The 20,310-nt window shown below is 44.0% G+C and overlaps 3 protein-coding genes across 3 annotated transcripts; 2 read left to right on the forward strand and 1 right to left on the reverse strand.

Annotated features, from left to right (window-relative positions):
- Positions 1 to 3,356: 3,356 nt before the first annotated feature.
- Positions 3,357 to 5,837, forward strand: LOC123131385 (G-type lectin S-receptor-like serine/threonine-protein kinase SD2-5). The gene has a single exon (XM_044551074.1). It carries the CDS (start codon positions 3,357 to 3,359, stop codon positions 5,835 to 5,837), a length of 2,481 nt encoding a protein of 826 aa, XP_044407009.1.
- Positions 5,838 to 8,869: 3,032 nt separating this feature from the next.
- Positions 8,870 to 11,690, forward strand: LOC123129068 (G-type lectin S-receptor-like serine/threonine-protein kinase SD2-5). Its single transcript, XM_044549215.1, has 2 exons — positions 8,870 to 9,042; positions 9,145 to 11,690. Exons 1-2 carry the CDS (start codon positions 8,888 to 8,890, stop codon positions 11,579 to 11,581), a joined length of 2,592 nt encoding a protein of 863 aa, XP_044405150.1. The 5' UTR covers positions 8,870 to 8,887; the 3' UTR covers positions 11,582 to 11,690.
- A 4,003-nt stretch (positions 11,691 to 15,693) lies between these two features.
- Positions 15,694 to 17,566, reverse strand: LOC123131386 (mitochondrial metalloendopeptidase OMA1). The gene is made up of 3 exons (XM_044551075.1): positions 16,636 to 17,566; positions 16,338 to 16,489; positions 15,694 to 16,212 (listed from the first exon to the last, which is right to left on the reverse strand). Exons 1-3 carry the CDS (start codon positions 17,452 to 17,454, stop codon positions 15,963 to 15,965), a joined length of 1,221 nt encoding a protein of 406 aa, XP_044407010.1. The 5' UTR covers positions 17,455 to 17,566; the 3' UTR covers positions 15,694 to 15,962.
- Positions 17,567 to 20,310: the final 2,744 nt, after the last annotated feature.

Genomic DNA, 20,310 nt, shown 5'->3' on the forward strand with positions numbered 1-20,310 from the left:
AAGAATGCACACTGAATCTGAAACAGATGAATAATAGAACGAAAAAATAATACTGACGAACACACACTGAATATGACTTGAAGAACTTGATTACTGAATCCGAAGCAGAAAACTGATGGAAAATAGAGGACTAATAGAAAGAATACCAAGAAGACTGAGAAGAATACCAATAGGACTAAGGAATAAAGATAACTAATGACTGATAACTAAGAAAGAAGAAGCATAGACTTAAGAGTGACAGAATGTAAGACAAGGTGAAACACATAACTAAAAGACAAAATAACACTGAATATGACTAAAGATAAACTAAAGAACTAAGACTGGATAAGACAGAAGATCATAGAACAAGACTAAAATAATTATGACTGAAATACAAATTGACTCAATGTGACATATGACTAAAAAGAGATTAATGATAGAATTGGATTTTATACTTCTTCGTCACATATTTGTTCTTGAGTTTCTATACTGTATCTGAAAAAGAGACTGGATTTTACAGGTAAACAGCTACGTGAATGAGGATATGCATGATATGTGCATTGGAAGCCAAGAAGCTCTGTTCATGCAGGTCGATGGAGGAAGGAAAAAAATTCTTCGTATTTTTTACGCCTTACAACTATTCATTCAGTTTCAGAGGTGGCAGAAAAAGAAAAAATTACAGACGACTGAATATGAAATTTGACGCTGCCAAGGGATATTTTAAGCTAACAATCATCAGGGGGAGAAAATATTTTGCATTCCAAGGACAAGTCTGCTGTTCCTGCAAACTCATCGATGCACAGGACAAAAAGACGAGCAAGTTATTCGTTCAGGTTCAGATAACCAAACAGACTTGCATCCTGAATTACAAGATTTTTTTTCAAAAAAGACATGTGTATAAGAAAGAAAACATCGATCCAAAAGCACATGTATGAGCACAGATAACTAGACTTCCCATTTCTCACTTATGCAGATTAAAAGAGGGTAACTAGAACAAATTCCATTGTGTACACTAGTTTCAGAACAATCTACTGCCTGGTTAGTTGGTGCATAACACTACATTCAGATGATCCCCAAGCCATTCTCTACGTAATCACTCAACTCTGTGAAAACAAATCACATCCATTACTAACTAAAAGCCATCAAAATCATGCTGACAACAAAAGTGGCACCCTACAATTTCTCCACATTACTACTCCTGCAGAAGAAAAAAACGCATACATTCAGTTACCTATCTCTGACCATCTACAAACATTCCTTGGGCTTCTAAAATATCTTACAGGGTAACACACTATATGTGGAAAATTCAATCATACTGAAAATGAGGTCTACATCCAGAACAAAAGAGTACTACATTAAGACAAAGTTGAGGCCTACTTAGTGAACGAAAATTGGAGGACACACATACAGGTGCCTGCAGCAAATTCAGGGGCGTTCTATGATGAACCACTCAAAAAACTCCTCCAGGATTGAAGAGATTCATGGGCGTTTCTGTTCTACCACACACCTTCCTGGCCGAAACTACAAACAACTAAACCACCCCCTGCTATGGAGGTCTGTGACCGGTGACAAACACGACGAACTGAAATTCAGAGGGCATAGACATATAGAACAGAAAAAGGGCAGCGGGAAGGAGCGTGATACCTTGCGCCCCGATGGCGCCGCCGACTGCCGTCGCACCCACCGACTGAAGCTTGCTGGTGGCGGACATGGCGGCGCAGCTCCGCCGAGCTCCTCTCCAAACCGACATCTGACCTGCGTGCAGCCGGCACTGTGGAGCATGCCTCCTGCTTACAAGCTCTCCTCGCGGAGGACTCGGCGCACGCCATCTCTGTTGCTAAACACCGGCGAGGACGCCCCCGCCTCCCCTCCGCCGTCTCCGCCCCCGCCTTCCCTCCGGCCGTCTCCGCCCCGCCTCGGCCCACCCCCCACCAATCCCCTCCTCAGATACAACAAAGGCCGCCGCCCCACAGACTGAATAGAAAACTCAAAAACACCTGGCGCTTCGCGGATCGGATAACGTAAACCATGGACGCGCAAACCCGAAAGCCCAACAACACAGAAAAAGGTCCGCCTCGTACCCACAACCAACTGAGGACAAACGAAAATCACTGAGATTGGTGCGAATCGGACGGACTAAAAAACGACCTGAGACGAATTTGTTTTCAGACGACTGAAAAATAGTAAAAGTGTTTTGTGTTTGTACATGTGGGGGAGCTACCTTCTTGGCCGGCCTTCCATCGCATTAATGGCTGCCGCCGCACACACACATTTCGGAGATCGGCGGGAGCCGGCCTCCATCGCATCAATGGCTGCCGCCGCACACACACATTTCGGAGGGAGTAGATATGTGCAATACCGGCCATGAAGGAAAAAACATAACTAGTGTGCCGTAGGCAAGAAGGTGAGTTTGAATTCTTTTGAGCATACATCACATTCTCATACATTTTAGTTGCAGGTTCAAATGTAGTATTTCGGCGCCACCGCTAAAACACCATGGTTCAACTGCACTAAAACTCAATCGCTAAGAATTCAAGATCCTCATTAGGGACTCTCTGATCTAGAGAATTTTCTAATTATTCCTTTGCACTACATTCCAAAGAAAAATTTACGCCCACTCAAAACTTTGGCATGTAATCTTTTGGATTTTCCTAGGGAACAACCAATGGAAATTTCATCCTACAAATTTAATCATGTAGAATTCGTCCAGACTAGGTCTTTTGTTAGTAGCTCGAGATCATGAGCAACACATTTATTTCCACTGAACCCACTCACATAAATTCCCATATATATCTTACACTCTAGCAAAAGAATGTAATGAACCTCTCTTGGTCTTTTGGATGAATAACATGGCGTCATGTTTCAACAGGGACGAGCTGCAGGTGACACTTGTTGATGCACAGTCCAGGTCCATCAACTGGCATGTAAAGAAATGGAAATAACTTAGGCCGGCACCATAAACTACCATGTAAACTGATGACATACCTTGGGCCGGCAGCTGCAACTACCATGTAAACAAATGACATACCGTGGGCCGGCACAAGGCCGGCAGTGAAGCTTTTGAACTAGTCACCTCCATCTATTCTCTAAAAAAGCGGAAAAAGTGCAATCCATCTTTCAAACTCTTGAGAACTGGGCACTGTCAAAAACAAAACAAAAACTGCAGAGAAGTACTGGAGAAGAGAACGGATAACCAGAAAGAGAGTTCAGGCGCCACCCACGCTGGCTAGACCATCTTCTACACAGCGGTGCAGTACAGGTTAGACCTTGTGTTCTTTGCTTGTACTACTCCGCAAAGGCAAAGCTCATCTCGAGCTTGCTTACCATAGGGCCAATAACTGACTGGTTTACTGGTTACAGTTTCGGTTTGAAGCACCATGGGTCCTGCCGTTCTCTTCTTCCTCGTGCTTGCGGCTGCAGCACCCTTGCATTTGGCGGCACAGACCTTGAATTATTCCATGGCGAAACCCTCGACGGTTTGGATCAACAACGAATTTCAACGCCACGGCTTCAGCAGCCGCCTCCGCACCATCGTCACCCGTTCTCTAGGACCAGAAACTCAAGCTCGCCCTGACTCTGAACTTGATGTTGCCGCAGGGTTCACATGTGCCTCCCGTCAGTCAGCATGCAACGATTTCCTCTTTGCGGTGTTCATTTACATGAATGTTGGGTTCAACCTTAATAATGCCACAACTCCACAGCCACAGGTAATCTGGTCTGCCAACCAGGCTCGCCCTGTCACAGAGAATGCAACCCTTGAGTTTACCTCGGATGGGAACTTGGTCCTCTGTGATGATGATGGTAGCCATGTCTGGTCCACCAGCAGCTCAGGCCGGTCTGTGGCTGGAATGTTGATCACCGATATAGGCAATTTGGTGTTGTTCGATCAGAGAAATGCAACAGTGTGGCAGTCATTTGATCATCCTACCGACACATTGGTCCCTGGGCAGTCACTTGTGGAAGGTACGAGGCTCACAGCAAGTACTTCTGCAATAAATATGATGAATCCAAATCAGTTTTATATCACTGTACTCCCAGATGGATTACATGCTTATGCTGAATCCACACCACCACAACTATACTACCGTTTACCCTGGGCGTCCATCGACAAGAAAGGAAATGATCCAATAACTGTTACATTCATGAATGAAAGCCTCACCGTCTCTGTGCGGTCAGATATATATCATCAGTTCTCACTGCCACCAGCAAAATCTACCCGGTTCATGAGATTAGATTCAGATGGACACTTGAGGGTGTATGAACAGTCTGGTATATCATGGCCCGTGGAGTATGATGTAATGCAAATAGATTATTGTGCTTACCCAACAGTCTGCGGGCGGTACGGCATATGCATGGGCGTACAGTGCACTTATCCACTTGAGAACAATTCAAATTCACGGCACTTCAAGCCAGTGGAGGAACGGAAGCCAAATCTTGGTTCCACCCCAATAACTCCAATCTCTTGTCAAGAAATTCAACACCATCAACTCTTCACACTTACTAATATTTCTTACTTTGTCAAAAAACCGACAGTTGTGAATGCGACAAGCATCGATGACTGTAAGCAAGCATGCCTGAAGAATTGCTCCTGCAAGGCTGTTATATTTAGGCACCGGAACAATTCCCTTGGAAAATGCGATTGGTTGACGGAGGTCTTCTCTTTGCAATCAATACAGCCTGAAGCATTTGGTTACAGCTCGTCTGCTTACCTCAAGGTGCAGCTTAGCCCCACCATTTCTGCATCTACTTCAAACAAAAAAAGGGTGTTGTTAGTTGCTACATTTGTAGCTATTGCTACTCTTGTATTGTTTATCATTGCGGTCACTCTTTATCGACAAAGGAGGAGGAAGTATGAAGACAAAAATGAGGAATTTTATTTCGATCAATTTCCTGGAATGCCAACAAGGTTTTCTCTTGAGAAGTTGACTGAATGCACTCGAGGATTCGATAAGAAACTCGGAGAAGGCGGGTTTGGGTCAGTTTTTGAAGGGAAATTAGGTGAAGAAAGAATTGCAGTAAAACGTTTAGAAGGTGCTAGACAGGGAAAGAAAGAGTTCTTGGCAGAGGTCGAGACTATTGGCAGCATTGAACACATCAATCTTGTCAGCCTGATTGGGTTTTGTGCACAGAAGTCTGAGAGGCTTCTGGTATATGAATATATGTCCAGAGGGTCGCTTGATAGGTGGATCTATTACCATCATAACAACAACCCTCTTGATTGGTGCACTCGTTGTAGGATTATATTGGATATTGCCAAGGGCCTATGTTATCTTCATGAGGAGTGCAGGCGAAAAATTGTTCATCTGGACATCAAACCACAAAATATTCTCTTAGATGACAATTTCAATGCCAAAGTGGCTGATTTTGGACTATGTAAGTTAATAAACAGGGATCAAAGCAAGGTAGTAACCGTGATGAGAGGAACACCTGGATATCTTGCACCTGAATGGCTGACATCGCGGATCACTGAAAAAGTGGATGTCTACAGCTTTGGAGTTGTTGTCATGGAAATAGTAAGTGGAAGGAAAAATATTGACAATTCTCATGCCGAGGAGGAAGTTCAGCTCATAAATTTATTACGGGAAAAAGAACAAAACAATCAATTGATTGATCTGATCGACAAGCATAGTAACGATATGTTGTCACGTCAGGAAGAAGTGATTCAAATGATGAAGCTCGCAGTATGGTGCCTGCAAAACGAAAGCACTCGAAGGCCTTCAATGTCAACTGTGATCAAGGTATTGGAAGGTGGGATGAGCGTAGAAACTTTTGATGTAAATTCAATCATGCCTGTTCAAGATAATTTATCCACATATTTGGTCCCAGCTCAAGCATCCATATTATCCGGCCCAAGGTGAAACATGTGGCTAACGTGCTTTAGAAATTTAACTTGTATGTTTTTGCTTTTGTATCTTGTCCTACTTTGGAAGTATGTTTGGATGGCGTCAAAGAACAACTTGCAGTCAATATGTGTGTTTGATTGTCCGGTGAAGTGTCTCGTTGTCGACTCATACCTTTAGAGCTGAAAAAAAAAACAGTAGTGCCATGTGACGTATGCCAGAAAAGATACCGGCCAGGAGATGGTTTGAAGGAAGGAGAATGCTTAGAGGAGAGAGCGCCTGCTGTGGTAGGGTGAAACTGTGTTAGTTAGTGACTATTCTAGATAATGCATCCACATATCGAACACCGTGTTGTTCCAGCGTTTATCTTATCTGTCCCAAGGTGAGACAGGCGCTCAATGAGTATGCTTCTCCTGTCCAACATGGATTTGTGTCCCTCCCCTGCCATTATGTTTGATTGGGTGTGACACCATACTCTATGGAAATGCATAAGAAGTGAAATCATTTGACATATTTTTTGGCATAAAAAATAGCTGACATTTAGTTAGCTGAATTTATAAAACTCAACTGGGAATTGGGATGAAAGTTAGCAGCTACATTAAACCGAGCAGAATGGGAGGTCGGAGGCTTTCTCCATGTTCTTCTGCAAGTTGCAACTCACAATGTACTGACAAACAATTGGAATTGCAGGCAAGATATACCTAGTGTTCTGAATATTTGGCCTAGACAGGCTTCGGTGCTTTCCAATGCAGTGACAATGTACCCATGAAGGTTTCTGCAATCAAACTTACAGGAGGGCTGATAAACACAACCCTAAGTTCGAATTTGATTTTCACTGAGACTAAACAGCATAAGTATTATCATTCGAATTTGATTCAGAGCCCACTACAGTTCCATTTGGGATGTACAGTAGAACTTACTGAACTGGCAGAGGTTGATGCAGAACCAAACCTGGGGTAGCAGACGCTCCCTGGAGAAGAAGCAGGGTCGGGCGACCGGTGCTGCAGGCTCCTCGCCGCCGCAGGCGCGCGGGAGGAACCCCTCGGTCGCGCGAGGTGAGGAGTGTGCGCGGTTCTGCGTAGAACCGCAGCGGCAGGAGGTCGAAGTGCTCATCAAGCCACGCGGGGTGACCATGCCGGGGTAGTGGCGGCAGCGGGTCGTCGGAGCTTTTGGGGTCTGCGGTGGCGCCGGCGACGCGGGAGGGGAGAAGGAGCCGTCCAGGTGACAGCTTTTTTTTTCCTGTGGAATTGTTGCGGCGAATGGGCATCTGAGCTCGCGAGTCGCGATCAGAAGCCCAGCCCAGTGGGAGGCCTGCCTCTTGGCTAGGATGTTTGACAAAAAAATATCACTCAATTTTCCTGAAAACCAATATTTTTTAGGAAAACAAATATGATCACTCGATTTACCTCAGAAAAAGTGATACTCACTAATTATTTTATAATCACTAGATATTCTTCATAGAAAAAATGATGATCACTGGTTCTAAGAAAAAATATATGATAACTCGAGTTACGAGCAATATTTACTGCTGAAACAATCGTACAATTCCCTCACAAGACAAGTTGAAGAATTACACCGCGTCCTGGGTCGGTAGCAATGCTACATACTTACATGTACAAAGACTACGAAAAATAACAATGTAATAATATACTACTCCTTCCATCCTAAAATAAGTGTCTCAACTTTGTACTAACTCTAGTATAAATTTGTACTAAGCTCAAGACATTTATTTTGAGATAGAGGGAGTAATATACTAGTCACATATATGAATAATAACAACCAATGAATTCGTCGCGTATTCAGCTCATATCAATATCATGAACACTCAGGGAGAACCTGTACGTGCGTGTATAGTTGCTCGACATAAACATGCGATTAATTTGGCACAAAGATTCGTGGCATTGCCACCTAAGTAGACGTACTGCACCATAAAAGATGATCGATCACCAATTAAGTGTGTGTGTATATATGACATCATCATCCAAGAGACATGTTGCTCCAGATCCCACATGCCATCCTCACAGGTGAAAGCTTCATCAAACATCTGTTGATTTGGTTTGGATTCAACGCAGTTGACAAGTTCAGAGTTAGTTACCCATTGTTGAAGAACAGAGTTCAGACTTCAGAGATACCCACCACACGGCAGACACAAACTGAAGTCATACCAGTGCAGGCTCAGACCTGGCAAGCATGATGGAGATACCCCTTCTGCCTTAAAATGATTTTTGCTGACTGGAGCACACATTTCCTAACTTGTACACACTAGTGATCCAGGCCACAAACTGCCATGGAAAACTGGGCCCAGTAGAGTACAGCTAGCCAGTCAGCGACACTTCTGAACTAGTCAGACCAATCCATCTCCAAAATCACCAAAAAAAAAACTTTCCCAGCGAGTCGAGGCACCCAACACCGGCATCTTTTTCCGGCAATCTCATCTTCTTCACCAGAGGCTTGGTATCATCAGGTGCAACCGTGTGATCTTATTTCTACTCTGCAAGTGCTAGTTCATTCCCAGTTTCTTGGTGGTTTCTCATGTATGCAAGTTCAGATATATATAACCCACGGCCAACACGACCCGAATTTCTGAACAAGCTGCATCTAGCAGACTTATTTTTGTACCAGCCCAGGCTCAGACCTGTCAAGCACGATGGAGACGCCCTCGTCATCAAACGTATATTTTGAGGATAAAAAGATTATATTCCTGTGGGCAGATTGGTTTCGACGCAGCGAACAAGTTCAGAGTTACACATTGTCACAGAAAGAAGTTCAGAGATGCGCTTGATTTTGTACTAGTGCAGGGGCTCAGACTTGTCAAGCATGATGGAGATTTTCTTTCTTCTTACCATAATAAATCATACCTGTTTTGCCGACTGGAGAAGATCAATAATTTCCTGGCCGACAGGGATTAGAGACTTGTACTGGCTACTACCTAGCAATGGGCCAACCAATCAATGTTTCTGTTGACTGGAACAGCACATCATCGCTTTCCTGTCTTAATCATAAGAGAGGCAAGTGGTGAGCGGTACACCACAGAGAGACTTGTTGACTTGCATACTCGGCAACTACCAATGGAAGTCTTGGGTCAGCAGAGCAAATCAGTGACATCTCCAGAATCACAAAACATTGCTCCCAACGAGTCCGGGCACGCAACCCGGGGATCACCGGCCATCCTTTTTTCCGGTGATCGGCATGATCTTCTCCGTCGGCAGCTCAGGACCATAAGGTGCGACCTTGTGATTTTGCTCTAATCTTCTACTAGTTCTTCCCCAGTTTCTTGGCGGCTTATCATGAGCCAAGAGAATCAACTGATTATTCTTAATTGTAGACTCTGGTTCCTCCCAAGCGGCATGGGTCCTGCCAATCTCTTCATCCTTGTACTTACAACTACGGCGCCATTACTCTCCACCTCGCAGCCCTTTAACTATTCCATGGCCAGACCTTCGATGGTGTGGATCAACAACGCCTCCTCCTACTATGATATACCCACCGTGGACCCAGCTGTCACCAGTTTTGTACCACAAGGAGCTAATTCTAGCTCCGGGTTCGCCTTTGCCGCGGGGTTCGTTTGTGCCTCCACCCTCGTGTGCGACGTGTCCCTCTTTGCTGTTTCTGTTGTCAGCTATGCAAGGAACCGGCTTTTTCTGGAGCAGGTTGTCTGGTCTGCCAACCGGGATCACCCTGTTAGGGAGAATGCCACCCTCGAGTTTACCTCGCACGGAAATTTAGTCCTCCGTGATGCTGATGGTAGCCACGTCTGGTCGAGCAGCACCTCAGGTCAGTCTGTAGCAGGCATGGTGATCAGCGGGACTGGAAATCTGATGTTGTTTGACAAGAAAAATGCGACAGTGTGGCAGTCATTTGATCATCCTACCGATACATTGATCCGTGGGCAGTCACTTCTAGAAGGTATGAAGCTCACAGCAAGTGCCTCTGCAACAAATACGACTAAGAATCAGTTCTATATCACAGTACTCCCACACGGATTATATGCTTATGTTGAATCCACACCACCACAACTCTACTTTTCATTCTATTACTCGGTGGCCGATCACAGGAAGGAAAATGATTTAACAAGGGTTACATTCATGAACGGAAGCCTCACGATCTTTGTGCAGTCAGATAGGTTTGGTGGTATCTCATTGCCAGCAAGTGAATCCAACCAATACATGAAACTAGAGTCAAATGGACACTTGAGGTTGTACGACTGGGATGACAGATCTATTTTGTATGAAGTAATGCAGATAGATGATTGTGATTACCCAACAGTTTGTGGGGAGTATGGCATATGCATCGGGGCCCAATGCATTTGTCCATATGAGAACACTTTCTTCAAGGCGGTGGACGAACGACGGCCCCATCTTGGTTGCACACCATTAACTCCAATCTCTTGTCAAGAAAAACAACGGCATCGACTATTGGCCCTTCCCTCCATTTCTTACTTTGATAAGAACTACACGGTAGTGAACGCCAAAAGCATGGCTCATTGTAAGAAAGCCTGCTTGAAGAGCTGCTCCTGTAGGGCCATCATCTTCAGTTATTACCACAATGATTCCTATGGAGAATGTGTGTGGGTGACAAAGGTCTTCTCCTTGCAATCAATGAAGCATGAGGATGTTGGCTACAACTCTACTGCCTACCTCAAGGTGCAAATTGATGAAAACAAAACGAAGGTGATGTTAGGAGCTACACTTGGAGCTATTGGTGCTCTTTTATTACTTGTCACTGGTATATGTCTTTGTCTAAAGAGGAGGGGGAAATATGAAGAGAAAGATGAATTTGATTTTGATCAATTGCCTGGAATGCTGACAAGGTTTTCTTTCGAAAAGCTGAGCGAATGCACTGAAGGGTTCAGTAAGAAGCTAGGAGACGGTGGGTTTGGTTCAGTTTTTCAAGGGGAATTAGGTGAAGAGAAAGTTGCGGTGAAACGTTTGGAAGGTGCCAGACAAGGCAAGAAAGAGTTCTTGGCAGAAGTAGAGACTATTGGCAGCATAGAACATATCAATCTTGTCAGGTTGATTGGGTTCTGCGCAGAGAAATCTGAGAGGCTTCTAGTGTATGAATATATGTCAAGAGGGTCGCTTGATAGGTGGATCTATTACCACCATAACAATGCCCCTCTTGATTGGTGCACCCGGTGGAGGATCATTCTGGCTATTGCCAAAGGCCTATGTTATCTTCATGAGGAGTGCAGGCATATAATTGCTCATTTGGACATCAAACCACAAAATATTCTCTTGGATGACAAATTCAATGCTAAAGTGGCTGATTTTGGGCTTTGTAAGTTAATAAATAGGGATCAAAGTAAGGTAGTGACTATGATGAGAGGAACACCTGGATATCTGGCACCTGAATGGTTAACTTCGCGAATCACTGAAAAAGTTGACGTCTACAGCTTTGGAGTTGTTCTCATGGAAATAGTAAGTGGAAGAAAAAATATTGACAGCTCTCAGCCTGAGGAGGATGTCCAGCTCATAAATATGTTACGAGAAAAGGCCCAAAACAACCATTTGGTTGATCTGATTGACAAGCATGGTGAGGATATGGTCTCACACAAGGAGGAAGTGATTCAAATGATGAAACTCGCAATATGGTGCCTGCAACAAGACAGCATTCGAAGGCCTTCAATGTCAACCGTGATCAAAGCATTGGAAGGTGCAATTAGCATAGAAACTTTCGATGCAAATTCAGTCATGCCTGTTCAAGATAATCCATCCACATATTCAGTTACATCCCAGACATCGATGCTATCTGGCCCAAGGTGAAACAGATGGTTAATGAGCAGAAGAAATAACTCATGCAATTTGTCTTTTGTAGCATACCATATTTGTACTTTGGAAAGTATATGTTTCTGATGATTGTTCATTGAAGTTGTATGGTTGTGTGCCTTTAAAGCACGAAATCTAGTTCTCCATGAAGAGCGCAATGACAGTTCGTTCTTGACTGGGCCTCCCTAGGAGGCAGAGACGCCATGAGAAAGAACCTTTTGGCCCGGGGTTCTAAGGCCCTACTGATTCAAATCAAACAGAAAAAAATATATACAAAAGGTTAGGACTCGGGACTAGGTAAAAGCAAGAAAAACTGCTTAGGTATTCAGGAGGGCACATTGAACCTTACTCATGCAACCCTCCTCTTCTGCGACCCATGTTATACAGTGCGGCAATATAACATTAACATCTAACTTCTGAAGGAAAATTGGCTACTACTCCGTTTTTTATTATTCTGATGGACTGAATCGATGAGTTCTATGATTTTTCTAAGAAGGGAAGGGACTGCTTGCGAGACCATTCAGGTGATAATGGAGGTGATCCAGGAAGTAGTGTTGATAGCAAGCTCAAGTACCCCTAATCTTGTCATACATAGGAAAAACGTTCAATACATGCACTGAAATAAACTTTCATTAGTAGAGAGCAGAATAAACAACTCACCTTCACAAGACAAAATACTACAAACTGTGCTGTTTTTCGATTTCGCCTAATCTTGTCATACCCCTAATTTTTCTACTTCAGATGACTGAACTGAAAACAGATATGCCCCCATCGCCAATTAAGCTATCTAAAGACATTACAGTTCTCCTTAACTGAATCTAGTGTATCTAAAATAGACAACCGGATAAACAGAAGCTCCATGAAAATAGACGTGAAAATAACAACAGCAACACCAGAAGTACAGAGCTCACACTATCGATCCATCCATGAGCAGAAGTACTCAAAATCCATTTGTTAAACCTCTGTTACCGCAGAATCCATTCACCTGCATGCATGCTAATGCACATGATGATCATCCTTGACTGAATGAATATAGCGTATCTCAAATAGAGAACCAGGATAAACAGACGCTCCATCGTAACTAGACAAGAAAATAATAGTAGCAGGAGTGAAAGCACGGAGCTCACATTATCAATCCATCCGCGACTTGATGGATACGGTTAAGGTCCTGGATGCGAATGTTGCTAATTATCTATGGTTCTTCATGTCTCCCTTCTATGATAATGTCACAGTCCGTCACGGTGCTTCCAGAACAAGTGTCTGACGATGAAGCATCTGTTCCTGAAGAAGGGGTTCAGTTAACTGAAGAAGGTTCAGAGAAGGAAGCTGTAAGTCAGCACCTGCTCTGTGTTCCATTAGAAACTCTGAACCTGAGCATATTCCTTCAAAAGGATGTGTTATACTAGATATTATAGTACGAAACTGAATGTTTCTATGCAATCTGTTTTGTTTGGCGGATTCAGGAGGTGTCACGACGGACACAAACGGACCACCTACACAAAGGGCGAGCCCCTTTGGAAACCAACCATGGTGCCAGGCCATTGGAGAACATGCAAAATACTCGTTTGCCCAACTTCATTCATGCGCAGTCAGGTTCAGTCATTCAGAGGTGCACGCGCACACCACACGCCCACACACGCATGCACCCACCCCCACACCCTCACACGCGCTCACACACACATTCATCCTCGACCCATTCTGTCGAGGCCGCTCATGAGGACCTCATAGTACCGTTCATCCTCACAGGCGCGGCGCGCTAGGCCGAAGAGCTTATCATTGCTGGCACGTTTCATCCTGCGGTTCACCACGGCAGTGCATCTGGCACTGCAGCGGCTTGGTAGTCCAGCGTGGCATGACGTGTAGCCTTGGTATCTCATGCACGCCCAGGTGGATCATTACCTGACAAAATTCAAAGCATGAAGGTGTTGAAGGGTGTATGCAAGCAATATGTCGCAGATAAAGGTAGGAGCAAAAGAATACTGCAGTAGCAATGGATGGAAGATAGTATTGATAGAGAATTTTTACCTTGACGGCATGGCAGCAGAGCAACCCCGCATGCTCAAACTGCTTGCACACGCACGTGAACACTTCGCCGTCTTCTCTAACATTGACCTCATATTCCACCCTAGACCACTTCTCCCTTGCTTCATTGCTGGGATGCCGTGCTATGTACCTCAGGTTGGGTATGACTGCCTCCACCACATAAGGTTCAGATTTGTGTATGGCTTGCACAAACAGTTCGTACACCGGTCTTGATTGTGTACACCTCGCTGGCATGCTTTTCGATCGGCAGATTTGTTCTCAGGACAATCTCACCCTGCATGGAAACAACAATTCATCCTAGCTTAGTCTCAGCTCATCATGAAGAAAATACTTTAATCTTATGAAGTTAAGCTTACTGTAGTAGTCCTCTTGTCCCGAAACCCCCAGTCTGGTTCTTGAACGGACCGCAATTCCACGTACTGTTGGATGAAAAGCTCCATTGAGCAATCCCGTGGAACATGTTGTCTCAGGAAGAGATAATATGAAGGGATTCTTTGGTTCAAAGAAATTAAAAGCGTGCACATTTTGAGTTAGGTACTAACTCATGTTTACTAATTTCTACGAACGATGTTCAACATGGCGGAGCTAGACATAAACAGCTTGGGGGGGGGGGGGGGGGGGGAGACAAAATATGAGTGTTGGGGCATGGAAGCTAAAAGAGTTTTTCTAACCCCTCGCAAAAAAATCCTTCACAACTTGGTTTAATGTTGTCTGCCATTGATGTTCGATGAAACAAACTATTCCTAATCCTGCATAAGTAACCCTTTCAGTTAGGAACTCCCATGACAATTCACGGGTATATGTATTAGATGTACCAACTAAAATTTGTGGACAAATACTTGTGAGTATTAATGTTCCTTCTTCTCGAACAAAAGTACTATTTTTTTCTAAACATCTCTAAAACCTACTTAAAAGTATACTTATAAGTATAGCTTATAAGGTGCATTTCATTTGAGAGAAAGGTGGGTATGCCGGATATATCCACATTCACATGGTTGGCGATATCTGTTTTTCTTTTGGTCGATTGTTTCAGAAGTGGACGACATCTAACAAAATATTTCGGGCTTATTTGGTTCGCATGATTCTATAAACACAAGAAGTGGAAAATCACAGGTTAGAATGACATGGCATATTGAATCCTATATAGGAATAGAAAACACATGATTTTGTAATCAAAATTGTTTGGTTGCTTAGGATTGGCATGTCAAGTTGCTTTCTCAGACCCCAACATAAACCACCTTATCCTCACTTAGATTGTTCTTTTGGAATTTTCTACAACAGTAGGTGCATGACATAGTTATCACAAAAGCAATGAATTTTTTTGTAGAATTGCATGCAAAGAGACCATATGGATAGTTCCGATGGTTTCTAATCCTACATACCAAACAAAGCCTACAGGAAAATCTTCTAAGAAATGAAACCCTCCAAAATTTCTATGGGGCATAGTTGAAATTGACCGGCGCTTCATCATGCATATTAGATGAGGACTCCGGCATTAGATTTTCTTTTTGTTCAACAAAGAAAACTTACTCAAAGTACATATTAATCAAACTGATGAAACTTGAAAGGATTATATTAGCAAAAGAAACAAAGAAACAAACCGCTGGACAATATTCTTCCTTTCTAGGCGCCAACACTGATGGCAAGAACAATGGAATGGTGATTGGAGGTTGGCTTCAACTAGTACTTGTCGTTATGGTCCTACCGCCATCGTCATAGCTATGCTCATGAGCGTGGCATGATGTCTTTAGCTCTAAGAAACCACCAATGTTGCATTGGAACACCACACAATCACCCTTGATTAAGTCCTTTTGCGTCTCTCGAAGTCTTTCTAAAGTGGTCGTGGCTACACAATTGTGCTTCTTCTTCCCCCTGCAATTTTTTTTATTTGCTTCCTCATCTCCTTCACCATTGTTTAAGATATCCATTATATATGGCCGGATTCATGTATGATTATACACAACGTTACTAGCCTAGTTGAGGAAGCTCAGCTGGTATTGTGCTTGCATCTGATGTTTTTTGTATCTTTCCAGGTAGCGCATTTGGAGATAGAAGGCGATGTAGTAGGAGTAGGATATGGTGGCGGCAGAGAATGCGAGTTGTGGTACAACACAGAGGTTGTGCAAAATTACATTCGATTATATCCAGGTCATGTATATATGTGCCTATACGGTTATCACTGTGTAGGGATAAGGCCTAACGCTCATACAATCTCAATTATTCTAGGATAACAAGTGTTTGGACAGAAAACCATCACCCTTTACAATTTTTTAAGGGTGGCTGTGTATGGAAGCAAATGTCAAGACTGCATCTTAATTTGATACAAGATGAAGAATCATTGATCAATTTCTTCTTTTCTCGCTCTTGCTTCTGTATATAACGCCATGGCCTTGTCCATGACCTTGGAATCCAGTAAAAGCCGCGTTCTTTTCTTGCTGCAAGGATGAGTAGACATGTACTCCTTGAACGATGATGAATTCCCGCCGAGCTCTCCGAGCTTCTCGTGGACCTTAGGGGCTATGCGTGGATCGAAACCAGCGGCAGCGAGCAGCAGGATTCCAATGTGATCTGCCTCTATCTCCATCCTACATAAGTAGCATTTATATGTAGGTAACATTAGCTAGCTTGTACAAGATCATGCATGAAGAACAACATTTAAAAGGAAGTTAATAATATATAATCCTAAATCAACAGGCTGCATGATACATACTTTCGTGAGAAGGGCAGGCTGAGGAGGTATTTGGCGAGCTTATCAATCATCTTTGGCTCATCGATAAAGATGCCCAGGAAAACCGTGAGCATGAGAATCCACATGTGCTTGGTGAGCCCCTCTGCGGTGTGCCTTGCAATGGCGTGCGCAACCTACAGACAAAATTATACAAGATGCAAGAGGCAACCAAGTTACAAGAGAATCCGCCGGCCGATACGAGGCGATACAAACGAGCACCCAATGTGAGGTACTCCGTCTCACAATATAATAAGACGTTTTTGCAAGCTAACGTACGTACCTCGTGCCCTAGCACTGCGGCGATCTCAGCGTCGGTGCTGAACTTGTCGAGCAGCCCGGTGTAGACTATGATCTTGCCACCGGGCGCGCACATGGCGTTCACCTGCTTATTGTTGACGACGATCACCTCCCACTTGAACCCGTCGAGGTGCTTGGTCGTCGGCTGCTGCGGCGCTCCCCAGCGAGCCTTCTTCTTGGGGCTCGGCGCCGCGTCGCCGACCCATATTTCGCCGTCAAGGAGCTTATCGTCATCGTGGACGGCGAGGCTGCGTCCGGCGGCGCGGATGATCTCGGAGGCGATGCCGTGGACACGGACAAAAGCAGGGTGGGACGGAGGGAGGACCTTGTCGCCCAGCTTCTTCTTCTCCCCGGTGAAGATCCAGTCGCCGAGCTTGAGCTCTCCCGAGTGCGTGAGGACGACGAAGTGGCGGCGGTTGGTGTAGGGCACGGTCTCGAAGGTGCCGTAGCAGATGGTGACCGCGCCGCCGACGATGATGACGACCCCCGCGAAGACTATCTGGGATTTCACGTCGCTGGAACTTCTTGGCCGGCTGGAGGAGTAGTGCCGTGGGCGTGGGAGTGGGACCACTGGCGCATGCGGCGACGACGGCGGTGGTCGACGCACGAGAAAGTCACGTTGGAAGAGGCGGCCAAGGCCGGCCGATTGCAGGACCTCGTGAGATCGCCGCGTCGACGGCGCGTGGTAGCAGCGCGGGCGCGGGGCGGTCGACGACGGCAGTGGAAGAGGCGTTCGGATAGCGGGCTTGGACCGCAGTAGCCCGGACAGCGCGGGGCGGAGATTCCTGATCAAGGCGCTCATGTTGTCCAAGTTAGAATTGGTACGGTGGATCTTTTCGGGGCGCCGCTCGCCGGGATGCCTCTTGGATCCGTATATATCGTAATAATGTCGTCTACGTCGTGGCGCGGTCGACAGGTTGCCATGATTTATTAGGGCTGCGCCATACCTGTAGCCATATCCGTCTCGGTCTTGTTATATGTTTTGTCCAATGTGGTACGACCTTCTTCTACAAGTACTGGAGTCTGAGGTTCATAGGGTCTCCTCCTCCGAGTCTAGTACGGAGTACTCCCTCCGTTCCTAATGTTTTTTTAGAGATTTCAAATGAATTACCACGTACGAATGTATATAGACATATTTTAGAGTGTAGATTTACTCATTTTGCTCCGTATGTAATCACTTGTTGAAATCGATAGAAAGATAAATATATAGGAATGGAGAGAGTACTAGGGATGCAGTTAGATGGATTAATAAGCGTGCTAGGCTTAATTTCCATCTCATGGACGCCCGCGGACTCGCGGACACCGTCCGCCTGCATGCCTATCTAGTACCAGCAGAGGGATTGAAATGCAATTGGTATATATAATGTGAGACTGAAACGTGAAATTGAAATTGAAATTTCTAGACCGCATCCATTTCAATTTCCAGTCCACTTTCATGTACTGCATCCGTTTCAATTAATGTGAGGCCGAAACATGCAATTGAAATGCCACTGTATATATAATGTGGTAATGAAATATGGAATTGGAATTGAAATTTCCGGACTGTGTCCATTTCAATTTCCAAACCAATTTCAGTTGCACATCCATTTCATCTCCCACATATTTTAATTAATGCCAGACTGAAATGTGAAAATTAATTTTCACCTCACGACTATCAATGTGAAACTGAAATGGCGAAAACTAAACAACTTCAAAATTTATCAACATTTTATGTTGTTTTAATGATCTCGTCGCCACGGATTCAAATATAAAAAAATTGGAGATGGAATTTTGGTTTAGAAGATATGAGTGATTTACAACGTCACTCACTGTGAAATAAAAGGGTTGGCTTTTGTATGGGAGACAAAGGATATAAAACATGCATGCACCATCCTTCTCTGCGCTCTCTCTTTCTCTTTCCTGACAAGATGAAAAAAATCTCATATACATGCAAAGATCCCTAAAAAGTGTTGAACGATGGATGCTTTCCCTGTACATACATGCTCCGCTAGAAAATGTAATTTGTTTTCTTCAACTTACCCTCCCTCCTTAGGCAGTTGAAGCACACCCCCATCCTCTCTACCGCAACCTCACGACACACTGAAGGGTTAGCGGCCTCCTGACGTTGTTTCTGAAGTTGCTGGACACAGCGGCTACACCACATGGCCCTTCGCCAAGGCCGAGGGTTTCCCTATTTGACATGCCAAATAGCGGTGGACCTCAAAATCAGCTTAGCGGGCTATAGCAGGCTATTTGTACATAAGATCATTTAGCGGCACCCTGTCAAAAAGGCTTTAAAACTATGCATGCAACCTTTAATGTTTTCTTCACACGCAAATGTAGCATTTGTGAGTGGTGTCCATGATGTATGGACATGCTCTAAGAAAAATACACACGACAAAAGTTTCATCTGATCAATTCTTATTGTTAGTGGAGTGATGATGCTATGTGAAGTGTTCAAATGACTATGTTCAATTTAGAGGTTTGTTCCTGCTAACGAAATGTATTGTTTATGGATATTCATTTGATTAGTTCACGAGTAAATGTTTAAGTATAGATGTACAACACTAACATGGTCTTGTGCTCAAACTGAATCGTATTTGTTTTGTGTGATCTTTTCAGCACATGAAGCTCGATGAGCAAGAAGCACTATAACCGGAGGTAGATTTTTTTATAGCAATGGTTGTTCAATGGTGATCATTTCAGTCCATTTCCAGTCTTGTTGGTCATGTACTAGAAATGATCCTATCATGCAATGTATCACTGGATATGTATGTGTGTCTCTTGTGTATGCCCAGGATGCTCCATATTGACAAGTACTCAGATTGTGTGCATGGGATGTCCCTGTTTGACATGTACTCAAATATGTGTACAAGAGATGGCTCAGTTTGACATGTACTCAAATTTTTACCCATATGTGTGTGCATGGGATGGTCTAGCTTGACATGTACCCATATATTTGTGCCTGGGATGGTCTAGCTTGACATGTACTCAAATATTTGTGCCCAGGATGGTCTAGTTTGAGATGTAACTGAAGGGGATGGCTCGATTTTCTCAGCACACAATATCTGTGATAGATATTGAGATACTTTTTGTTGACCGATGTGTTCAGTTTTCTTGTATAATTAGTGATGGGATAGAACAGAGGAGGCATCAACGCTGTCAGGATTTGAAAAATACTCTTATTTATTAATGACAAAATGATGGGATACGAGAAAGGTGAGGTGGTTACTGTAAAAGTCAAGTTCTATGCCATTGTCAGGTTTTTTTCATAAAATGTACATCAGGCTGGCCATAGTGGGAGTAACATAACCGGTAACATGCACTTGGGACTAGCAAACATACTTATGTGGCACACAATTAAATAAGAAAGAGAGGGTTAGAGTAACATAAATAGATACCGTATCATGTTAAATGTTATGCTACTTTGTGTCATGCATGACAATAAATATGGTCAACTATGATACTATTTTATGATACTATGCACTATAAAGGTAGTATCATATGCATGATATTAGTATATGTTACTCCCCACTAGCCTCATGTCGCCTGTGATATCTCCACCTGGATCTGGGCCACTCATCTCCAACTCCAATCCAATGTTCCATGTTCCTTTTTCTATTTTTTGCACCCAATGCCCGGATTCTATATACTAATCCCTCCCGTATATATGTGCCTA

This window comes from Triticum aestivum, chromosome 6A, assembly GCF_018294505.1.
Source record: "Triticum aestivum cultivar Chinese Spring chromosome 6A, IWGSC CS RefSeq v2.1, whole genome shotgun sequence".
NCBI lineage: Eukaryota > Viridiplantae > Streptophyta > Magnoliopsida > Poales > Poaceae > Triticum > Triticum aestivum.

Excerpts from the sequence above, each read along its gene's own strand:
- LOC123129068 (XM_044549215.1), top strand. The coding sequence starts at position 8,888 with ATGGAAGTCTTGGGTCAGCAGAGCAAATCAGTGACATCTCCAGAATCA. Across the intron at positions 9,043-9,144 it reads CGGCAGCTCAGGACCATAAG|ACTCTGGTTCCTCCCAAGCG; the intron begins GTGCGACCTTGT and ends TCTTAATTGTAG.
- LOC123131385 (XM_044551074.1), top strand. The coding sequence starts at position 3,357 with ATGGGTCCTGCCGTTCTCTTCTTCCTCGTGCTTGCGGCTGCAGCACCC.
- LOC123131386 (XM_044551075.1), bottom strand. The coding sequence starts at position 17,454 with ATGAGCGCCTTGATCAGGAATCTCCGCCCCGCGCTGTCCGGGCTACTG. Across the intron at positions 16,490-16,635 it reads CCGCAGTGCTAGGGCACGAG|GTTGCGCACGCCATTGCAAG; the intron begins GTACGTACGTTA and ends TTTTGTCTGTAG. Across the intron at positions 16,213-16,337 it reads AGCCTGCCCTTCTCACGAAA|GATGGAGATAGAGGCAGATC; the intron begins GTATGTATCATG and ends CTACTTATGTAG.